At 48.4% G+C, this 10,547-nt stretch overlaps 3 protein-coding genes across 4 annotated transcripts; 1 reads left to right on the top strand and 2 right to left on the bottom strand.

The window, feature by feature from the left end:
* Positions 1-215: 215 nt before the first annotated feature.
* LOC6592992 (D-aspartate oxidase) lies at positions 216-1,716 on the bottom strand. Its single transcript, XM_002017632.2, has 4 exons — positions 1,328-1,716; positions 1,142-1,265; positions 907-1,052; positions 216-848 (listed from the first exon to the last, which is right to left on the bottom strand). Exons 1-4 carry the CDS (start codon positions 1,513-1,515, stop codon positions 299-301), a joined length of 1,008 nt encoding a protein of 335 aa, XP_002017668.1. The 5' UTR covers positions 1,516-1,716; the 3' UTR covers positions 216-298.
* A 377-nt stretch (positions 1,717-2,093) lies between these two features.
* Positions 2,094-9,083, top strand: LOC6592511 (ubiquitin-conjugating enzyme E2 W). Of its 2 annotated transcripts, none has more exons than XM_002017633.2 (5): positions 2,094-2,280; positions 7,210-7,301; positions 7,501-7,603; positions 7,671-7,902; positions 7,980-9,083. In XM_002017633.2, exons 1-5 carry the CDS (start codon positions 2,257-2,259, stop codon positions 7,991-7,993), a joined length of 465 nt encoding a protein of 154 aa, XP_002017669.1. In that variant the 5' UTR covers positions 2,094-2,256; the 3' UTR covers positions 7,994-9,083. The 2 variants fall into 2 exon arrangements, with proteins under 2 accessions (XP_002017669.1, XP_026840780.1); XM_026984979.1 differs by lacking the exon at positions 2,094-2,280 and adding an exon at positions 6,065-6,491.
* Positions 9,084-9,207: 124 nt separating this feature from the next.
* Positions 9,208-10,472, bottom strand: LOC6592512 (CDK-activating kinase assembly factor MAT1). The gene has a single exon (XM_002017634.2). It carries the CDS (start codon positions 10,303-10,305, stop codon positions 9,343-9,345), a length of 963 nt encoding a protein of 320 aa, XP_002017670.1. The 5' UTR covers positions 10,306-10,472; the 3' UTR covers positions 9,208-9,342.
* Positions 10,473-10,547: the final 75 nt, after the last annotated feature.

Raw genomic sequence — 10,547 nt, 5'->3', positions numbered from 1 at the left:
GGGTCTGGTCCGGGGGACGGAAATGTGTGTGGGCGTAGCTTTTGCGGCGAATTGCAGGCGAGCTTTCCATTCATGCGGCGGGGCGGACATGCGCACAGTGGGCCATTGGCCATTGGCGTAGCGCCAACAATTTGAAATCTTATCGGGTATCGTCAACAGTTTATATCGGTTTATGGTTTAATATCCAAAGTAAAGAGCCACAAAAAAGGTTCAAAGATTCTGCGTGGCTTTGATTGGGCTTGTAAACAGTTTAACAGTTTAATGATCAACAAATAACAATGCACCAGCGCTCTAGAGCCTACAGCTTGCTATTCCCAGCCAGCATTTCGCGTACAATCTTCACGGCGTATTTGGCTGTTCCAGGAGCTGTGGTCACGCCGTACCCTCCGTGTCCGTAGTTGTGAACAACTTTCAGGCGCCTTCCCTCCGCATTCGTGACCAGCTCCGGCTCCACGCGAACGATCGCACGGTGCGGACGAAGTCCCACGCACTCCCTGACAATCTCCGCTTTCTTGAGGCTCGGAAGCAGGTCGTAGCAACGCTCCTTGATGGCCATGCTGTCGTACTTGCACCACTCTGTGTTGTAGCTATCGAACTGCCGGCATCCCCCCAAGGTGACCGTCTCGAAGCCTGGCAGCACGTAGGTGTCATAGTCACCATAGAAGGCCGTCTTGATCCACGGCGCTCGCACCTTCAGTACCTGACCCCGAATGGGCACCAGGTGCTGATCATTACACAGCTCCTTGGCGCCCATGCCAGTGCAGTTGACCAGGACATCAAAGTTCTGCTGCACATCGAAGAAGTTCTTCACATGCTGGCGAACCACTTGCCCGCCGTTTTCAAGGAATCTGCGAATGAATTTTGTTAGAGAATGATTGAGCTATGCTCCGGCATTCCGGCACTCACTTGTTCGTGGCATACGGCAGGAAGAGGCGACTTTCAGTCAAGCAGGTGGTGAAAAAGGAGCCGTACTTCCAGCCGCCCTGGCACAGCTTCAGCTCTTCATCCGTGGCGCGTCTGTACACGGGAAGAAGCTTCTCAATGAAGTGGTTCTGAAGCAAAGAGCAAGAAACGGCAATGTCTCGTTAATCGAATTAAGCCAACTCAGATAAGAATCGCTGATAGACGGTTGGCAACGTACCCGTACGATGGAGGGGGAGGTGCGCGAGTAGATATAGCCCGACAGCTGGCACACCCCTGCCAGAGGAGCCTCCTTGGAGCGGCGCAGCTCATCCCAGTAGTTGAAGGCGTCCGTCATCCATTGCCTGCAATCGGCAGAAGGATTAGAAGGCCGTGCTGGACATGACCTTGCAACAGGCAATCTTACTGCGTAATTTCCTGGGTGGGGCCCATGAAACTGGTGCCTGGCCGGAAGATGCCCGCCGCCACATAGCTGACTGTGTCCTCGTTGAAGCGGTCGGCAATTATTGAGACCTGCGCCGAGGGAAACTGCTGCTGCAGCTCCAGGGCGGTCGTGAGGCCAATTATGCCGCTGCCTAAGACTCCGAACTGCATGATTGATTCTCCAATCCGGTACTGTGGGGCAGCAACTTGCAGCACAAGTATTTAACGGCGCCGGCACTAATTAAGATAGTGAGTGCAGCTTATCAGTCCATTCTATCAGTATATAGTTCTATATAAATCCTCTCTCTGTGTTTATCAATTCCACCACCTCATAGTCTCTATTCGATTGGCCGAGAAAAGAGAGCCGCTTCATTCATCGTATCTAATAGGAATCGGACGACACTTTAATTAAATAAACATTATCAAACAAGTAAATTAACTAGATTTAAATTGAACCCAATCAGCTGTTTATGTTTACCGACTATCGATAGCGATAGCTGACGAAGAAACTATGACTTTAAAACCGTCCAAGCAATATAAATCCGGACTAGAATCAAAATCAGTGAGAATATTTCTCGTTTTCAGTGTGCTGGGAGTAAGCAATACAACACAATGTTATATTTAATAAGCGAATAAGTCTCAAAAAAACAGCTGCTTTCTCAGCGCGCTCTCGATATTTTCATACGCCGAGACTTTGAGACTTTTCACAGCACTGCCAAAACGGTCACACTGGACGCTCAACAATATTCAATTCCTAATCTTTTTTCGAAAAACAACAACAAAAACAAGAATAAAAAACTGTTTTACGCCACAACGGGAACCCCGTTTTGTTTGAAGTCCCGTGGCAGCGACAGCACTGCGGAGAAGGAGTCCCAGCGGCGTCACGTCACCACGGATATCACAAAGAGCAACATGACGGCAATGTCGCCGAGTGAGGTGAGTGTTCCATGGAGCGGCGGACGGTCCTCCCTCCCCGCGCACTCGCACTTGTGCAAATGTTTGCCTGCTGCCGGCGTCTGGTTTCTGCGGGGATCCGCCCTTCGCCCACCTCCATCGGACCGTCCCGTTCCTCTTCCGCACACATTGCACAAGGTTCAACGTCACCTTATCGTTTCGGCGACCTGGGCGCAGAGTGACGCATTCGAGAAGTGCGAGGCGGCTTATCGGCGAAAGCCCAGCATTCCAGCTTCCTTGAGTGGCGACCGAGTCTCATCTCGTCTTTGATTATTATATAATTGCAGCAGGCGCTGCGGCGGCAATGAAAGAGCGTCTTTGTCCCGTCGTGCCGCACGGCCTCTGCACATTGAGGTCACTTCGGCCGACCCGCTAATTGCCACCCACGAATACGGATCAACAAATCGACCCGCATGAGCCTTGGCCTGTGCTCTCTGTTTATGCAACCAAGTGCACCGACTGCACATTCCTGCTGGCACTTTGTTTATGCCCGGTAAACAATGCGCCAGCAACGCAGCCTTGGGTCTGCCTTGTCCATCGATCCTGTGCAGTGCCTCACTGCCGGCATGTACGCCCCATTGCCTCCCACTCTCATATGCTCTCATATCGGGTGCCCTGCGACACGCCTCTCAGCACGCACACAGGCGCACACAGTTTGCCGAAAATAAAAGCTCATCGCATCCGACTCTGCGTCCATCGCTTTCAGTCAGTTTTCGTTGACACGCGAATCCGCACGCGCCGTTTTATGATATTGTGACGTGAAACCCAGTCGGCAGTCGGTTGAGAGGTGCTCCTAGCGTCTGCGAGAGATTTTGTCGCCACTTTTGATCCGTTTTGCTCCCGACCACACGCATTCATTCGTTTTCCCTGGGTGACATCTTGGCACGCGTTCAAAATATTAATTACAGAGCGCTCCCACCGTCTAGTTACGCCTCGCGCCACTTTATAAATAGCCAAATTGTATATATCTATCACTATCAAACTATAAAACGGGTGCTGCCAAGTCTTGAGAACCAGTTTATGTCGCTCCAATGCCATTCTGGTCGATAATTAAGAAGTCGTCCGCATTCTTAGGCCGTGCCCAGTATCCAGATTGACGGGCTCTTGTTGATCTGCTGCTATCCATCATGAAATATGCATGGGACGGGCACGATCTGAGATCTGAGACAATGAGGAATACTAATAAGGAAGTGTTTGCCACTGACGCGCTACCCAGAAACAATGAGCGATTAACGAGAGAGTTGAAATAACACTTCGGTCGAATTCAGCCCCATCTGTGGCCCATCATCTCGCCGAATCTGTTTGCCTTTAACGGAATCGCCAGCTCGGGGGCGGGTTATCGCCGTCAGTGACCGCAGAAAACGTGACGAGATCTAGGCACTGGTGATTACAGAAGAGAGGAAAGACCTATTTGCCTGCGCAATTCTCCGATCATTGTGACAGTTTTGTCACACAACTTTCAATGATCCTTCCATTGATCGACAGACTTGTGTTTCCCGGCAGTGGCTGCATCCACCGTGGCCGGTCCGTGCTACGGAAGCTCATCTTTTCAATTGTCAATAAAACACACAAATTAATCATTGTTGCTGTACAATGCCGTGATTTTACAGAGCTCTGCTTGCAAATTGTAATGCATTTCATTTAATTTCAATTGAAGTGTGTCTGCCACTCGCTGCTCCTCCCCTTTGATCGCATTTTATAGCACTTGCACGCGCCTTTCACGTGTTGACACCAACAGCACGTCCTCGCGTTGATAGCTCACGATTGGAGCACACACATGGAAGCGTAGGCAATCAGCTCAGTTGATGCTCTAGAAGCGCCGTGGCAGGGGCAGGGGCAGGGACGGACACGGCGGCGGAGACTCGTTACTAGACTGGTACTTGTTGCCTCTGCTTTGTCATCCAACCTGAACGTGGCGGTACCGCTGCGGGCTGGTACAGTGACACATGTCGCGCTCTCCAGGCAGGTAGAGCTGGGTACTGGCGCATCAGGTTTCCGATTATTTATATCCCGAAAAAACACGATCTCTGACGTCAGAGCGGCTTAATGATGACGTAGCCCTATCGATTGCTGGTGAAGGGCAAAAGGAACAGCATTTAGCAGCAAGTTTAAGGTTGCAACAGCAACCTAAAAAGAACAACAAAACAAAAGCAAAAGTACAAATACAAATACAAGCCCCAGCCCTGCCCTGCCCATGCTGCCGCCTGTCAGGCCCTTCCGTAATGCGCTTAGCAATTTTCTTGTTCCGGAAATCGTTTTATATGGCTTTGGGGAATGTGAATGTTGCACAATTTGGCTAAAGTGGTTCTTCTGCCTTGTTTATTCCGGTCTACCCTAGGGACTGGGACTATCGTGATTCAGTTCCGAAGGCCGGACGAATCCAATTTTTGAAACACTTTTGGGTGTGAAAGTGAATCATCTCCGCCTCCCCCGCCCATCCCACTCAGAGATTCCCAGCACCCGATTTCGGGGTTTATCAGCTGTGGAAAAGTTTATCTGCCACGAATACTTTTCTACCGCATCTGTTTTTGGCACGCTTTTTCATCAGCCACCAGCGAATCGAGAATTGTTTACCAAAAAAATATTCCTCGAAAACGACGTAAAAAATAAGAAACAAAAGCCTCTCCACCGCACCCTTAACACCCCACCGCCCGCCAACCCATTGCTGTGTCTGTCAGCGTTTGTTTATTTGTTTACCCTCTGCGTTGGGGCTGTTTGGGTCTTTTTATTGTTCAGGAATCTGCCAGACTATACTATTGGCTATAGATTTTGCTGAGTGTGCGGCTAGGGCCTACTTTATATCCCATCCAATCCCATACCAGCGAGTGGTTTTTCCCAGACTTTGGCATTAGATCGAATTGCATTTTATTTGTTTATTGCTTTAGGTGGTTCCTCGTATCGCTCCGTTCTCTAGTGTTGTTGAGCTTTCTTTATTTGATGGGGTCTAAAATAAACTCGAGTAACCCCCACCCCCGCACAGCCAGGCATGTGTTTATTGGCCTGGCCTACTTGGGGCACCCTCCCAGTCGGCGGGGGGCTATGAATACGACCTATGCATTACATTACTATCTAACGTCTCTGCTTTAATTCGCATCTGGCTAAAGTGTTCTCTGAGCCAATTAGATAATCGTGGCATTGCGGGGAGAGCCCTGCTGCAGCTTGTGTAAATGATCATCTCCAGGCCAATTGCCGATCGTCTTCATTTCAATTGGCAGCGGCTACTATTTAATTGTTGCATCAATTGAAATGCCTGCCCCATTGACGTACGCGACGCACTACATCCCCTTGCCTGTTTTGTACCTTTTGTTAAGCGCTGGCAATGTTATTCCTGGCCTTATCTAATCGAAATCCTTATCAGGTAATGCCTGCGTGCCCCGATAAGCACTGCTGCCTATACGGAGAGGAAGGGGGGCAGAGAGCGACCATCTCGTGATCAGCGAGAGACCAACCAGCTGTGGCGGCAACTTGTTCGCATTACGAGTATTACAAACTAGTTTGGTCTGTCTGTTGGCAGCACAACAGCAGCAGCCTTAGCCCCCAGCCCCCACCTCCCCATATTCCCCACTGCCCCTGCGAATTCCCATTTTCGATAGTGCAAATATATATATGTATATGTATTTTGCAGCACGCGGCAGGGTGGGGCGGGGGTTGGGTTGCCGTTGGCGTCGGCGACGACGGATACGCACACCAGCAAACACGTCGCGCCGTCATGGCGAAGCGCCTCGCCTTGCAGTCTCTCCCGCAAGTCTCTCGACGATTTCCTGCAGTCGTCCGACGAACGTTGGCGCACTTGGCGGTTCTCGTCCGACTAGAAAGCCCAATTGGAAAGCAAATAAAATGCACGCCCGTGGTACCCTGGGAAAAGCTGTGCGGTCCAAAGGGGGAATTTGAAACAAAAGCGGAAAAACCGAACTAAAAGTTGAAGTTTATCTAGACAGCAGAAACCTGTGAAAAGTGACAGAGAGAGAAACGGAGAAAAAGTGAATAGTGAGCGGCAAACAGTCTCATTCGAAATTGTGAACAATTGTGAGAACATTCTCAGACTAAACAAAAAGTGCAATATGCTGAAGTTATTCAAGAAATCAAAAGACAAAATACCAAAATCGGAAATAATAACCGAGCCCAAGGAACCGAAAACGCCGCCCGTCTCCAAATGCGGCAAGCCCTTGCAGCTGGACAACTCGCGCTGGGAGGCAAGTACCCAAAGACCGAACGAGCGAGAAGGTTGAACTTTGACCAGCCCATGGGATCGGGATTTAATGTCTGCCCGAATGCATTTAGTTGGATATCAGCGGGGAATTACACATCTATGTACATATGTACATTCCGTATGTACACAGTTTTCTGCTGCGGTTGCGTCATTGAATGAGTTGTATTGTATGGGTAGGTTCCAGGAAATCGGTGTGATTCCTCATATTCCTGGCTATCCCTAACACGTAGTATGCAGAATTGCGCTTATCAAAGACCATATTGAATCTGTATTAAATGGGAGTACGAGTGTATGTAGGTATTCCAATGACCGTAGTCCATAAGGGAGGGCGAGCTAATGGGCAGGAGACGGAAAAACAATTGAAAGCTCTATAAATTTCAGTGACATTCGTTTTTATCTTATCATATACCATATACTATGTACTAGGTACCAGACTAAGTATGTATATAGCGACTATTGACGTTTGTAAGCCAAAAGAGAAATGGCGCAGGGATAAGGTGGGCTGAAATGGGTTTTCGAGAACTCTAGAGCACAAAGCGCAATTCCTATGTGCAAAAAAAAAGAAAGGAAAAAAAATGTGGCCTGGGCTGAAGGTGTGTTTTTCGATAAGATAAATGGTGTGGGGAGGGGAGGAGAGGTGGAACTGGCATGCCACCTACCAAAGTCATTCACTAATTCGTTCTTTCCTTTGTACTCTACAGCGCCGGCTTCACAAAGAGCTGATGTCCCTGATCAAGGAGCCGCCGCCGGGTGTCACTGTCGACACCGAAAGCGTACAGCAGAATTTATCCGAGTAAGTGCAGCCGAGCCGGAGTAGGCCAAGTTCAGCGAAAACTGAAACTGGTTTCATACAGGCTCATTATGAAAGCAAAAACGCAGCGCAGCGGCCTGAACAGTTTTTGCGATTATGACAACAAAGCCCGCAATTGTTGGGCTCTTGCTCTCACTGGGTGACACTTACAATACTCACAAAACTTTGGTCTCGATTACAGATGGAAATTAAACATAAAAGGTTTCGAGGGCACCCTTTACGATGGCGAGGACTTCCAGTTGCTGTTCAAATTTAACAATAAATATCCCTTCGATTCGCCTGAGGTACGAGCGAACGACGCAATATGAAACAAAGCGCGGAAAACACTGACTGTCCTTTGTCTATTTCCAGGTGACTTTTATTGGCAACAATATACCCGTGCACCCACATGTCTACAGCAATGGACACATCTGTCTGTCCATTCTGACAGAGGACTGGTCGCCGGCGCTGTCGGTGCAATCGGTGTGCCTTAGCATAGCTTCCATGTTGAGCAGCTGTCGCGAGAAGAAGCGTCCTCCAGACAACGCGCTCTACGTTAAAACCTGCAATAAAAATCCCAAAAAGACTAAATGGTGGTACCACGGTGCGTACGGACGGAGTGATCTCAATCGAATAATGTACGGACTAATAACTCATCATGTATTCTCTTGTTTATTACAGATGACTCTGTTTAGTTAACGTTGCAATTTATTACTACTGCCTGCTGCTGCTGTTTGCTTCAGAAACAGAAACAGAAACATTCAGAAACACCAAACAATGCCGACACAGAAATTCAGATATACAGAAGAACAGAAATATACAGAAACACACAGCCAAGGGAGCAGCCACATCGGAATAGTAGAAGGCATCGGCACTGCCCGAGCAGAAGCGGGGTCATCCACATAAACCATCCAACAGCGCCAAGAAACTGATTTGCTTAAACGTTAGCTAGCTTTAGGGAAACTTACATAGCTCCACAAAGGAGACTCCACACCCAAGTGCACTCGGACGCGACTATAAAATCGACTAGTGAAATCAAAACAAGAATGGGATAAGTATCATTAGTTATCAGTATGGCAAACAATCATAGCCCCGCCGGGCCCCGACGTCGTTGTAAGCAACAAACCACTCTAACTCTAGCTATCTATAATCAACGAAAGGCGTGTGCAAAAACCCTATTACTAAATGTTAACATTTTAAATTAGATTATAAAGACCAAATTAACGTCTAAATTAAATGTTATGCTATCATCTAACTAAGCGTATGTGAACTAATCACGATCTGCCAATTGTTTGTCCCCAGCAGTTGCTTCCACATTCCACAGGCATCCCTTCGAGAAGCCGCTGCTTGGTCCTGGCTGGAGATGGAACCCTTAACCCCCACATCTAAACGAATCGAAAGTCATGAGTCATCGTAGTTAAGTTGAAACATTTGAAATGTATTAGAAGCCATATCTGAATATCGCACTCATTACCATCATCCACACCGCACCGCCCATTCTGTAATCTTCGATCATTTCCCAATCCCCATTCATCAGGCATGCATCATGTATTTGTCCAATAATCTCGCTTGTGGCACGATCGCAAAACATATTTACCTCTTACTGTTCAAGTAGATCTAGAATGCGACGAGCTACTCGTTGAACTACCATATAATTTATCTGTATATTGTATAAAGAAACCCCCCCTACATTATTCCCGATGTATGATTATCTAGGATATATATGTACTACGCCTATGTATATGTACTGTTGCAAGTATTTAATAAACCAAGTCTGTAATCAAATGAGAAACCTCTCGCACGCCGAATCTGGCTTCTGGGTTCATTCCGATACCGCATTTGGCGGAGTTGTGTCGTATGTATTATTCCCAATAATGTATTCTTACCTAAAATAAGTAAATTGTAATCATTATAGTATATTAAGTATATTACGGTTAGATGAATGGATTATATAGGACACATTTGTTCAACAAATAAGCGTGCTGTGCTATGGTTCTGTCATCCTATCGTGCTTCCGAAGCAGTTGGCAGTCAGGCTGGTCTCCTCATATACCCACTGCCACGCCAGCTGTGGGGGTGTAAAAGAGACCCTGCAGCGCTTCCTGGAGGGCACGCTCACAGGCCATGGTTGCGGTGAATCCGCCGGCATTCTCCTGCTGTGTCTCGGCCCGTATGTGGGAGATGTAGCCCAATGACTCGATCTCGTTAGTTGGCGGTGGAGTGGGACCATCTGTGATGGCGATCAAAGGCTCGTAGACAAAGAGCGGACCCTCTTCCGACTTGGGAACGGGAATCAGGGTTGGATCTGCCGTCTGGCCAAATTTGATGCCCGTGGAGAACTCGTTCGACAGCTTCGGCGGCGGCAGCTGCTTCTCCTCCTCGCGCTGCTTCTCTGCCTTTTCGGCAAATTCTGTCACAATCTGGGCAGCATCCTTGCCGCTGTACATGAGCTCCTCGATGAGGGCCTGCTTATCACGGGCCTTTTTCTTTTTGTGCTCGGTCTCCAGCTCATCGAGCTCCTTCTTCCGGGACTCTTCCTGAACGCGCTCCAGCTCGAGCATCTCCTCTAGGGCAGACTCATCGCGGCCCACTCGGGTCTTGTTGCGCTGAATCACCTCACGGTTGTCTCGCTTGTACGCCTCAATACGTTTGTTCGTCTCAATGATCTCGATGTTGTTGCACAGGTTGTACACAATGTCCTCGATCTCCTCCAGGTAGTCGTTGTACTCCTCCAGCGTGCCAAAGTCCTCTTCGCGCTTGTTGTAGTCGCGCAAGATGCGCCGTCTGATGTCCACCTCCTTCTCCACCATGGGATCCTCAAAGAGCTGCACCCGGAAGTTGTTGCGGCGCAGTGGTACCATGCACTCCGGACATGCCCCGGATCCCTTGAGAAAGAGCAGGTCCACGCACGACTCGCAGAGCGTGTGGCCACAAACGTTGACCATCAGCTTGAGCGAGGGATTCCGGTACTTGGTGGTCTTGCACCGCGGGCATGCCTGGTCTTCCATGCTGCCAGAGGAACCTTATAGAGCCTCGTTGTCCTCGAAAAAAACAGAAAAACAGGATTTATTTCAGATTTTAACAGATTTTAGAAAACAAGGTGGCCGCGGATTTATCATAAATATACCAAATATACCGTCTCATTTTAAAAATATACCGCAAATATACTGACGAATTCAAGTTCTTTTTACATATTCCTCGTTTTTGATATTCCGACGAATATTACTAGCTATATAGAATATTTAGCCAT

The sequence above is a fragment of the Drosophila persimilis genome, unplaced genomic scaffold (assembly GCF_003286085.1).
Source record: "Drosophila persimilis strain 14011-0111.01,24,50 unplaced genomic scaffold, DperRS2 tig00000002-arrow-pilon, whole genome shotgun sequence".
In the NCBI taxonomy this organism is placed as follows: Eukaryota; Metazoa; Arthropoda; class Insecta; order Diptera; family Drosophilidae; genus Drosophila; species Drosophila persimilis.
Note: the sequence above shows the minus strand (reverse complement) of the source record. Positions and strands in the feature narration are given on the sequence as shown.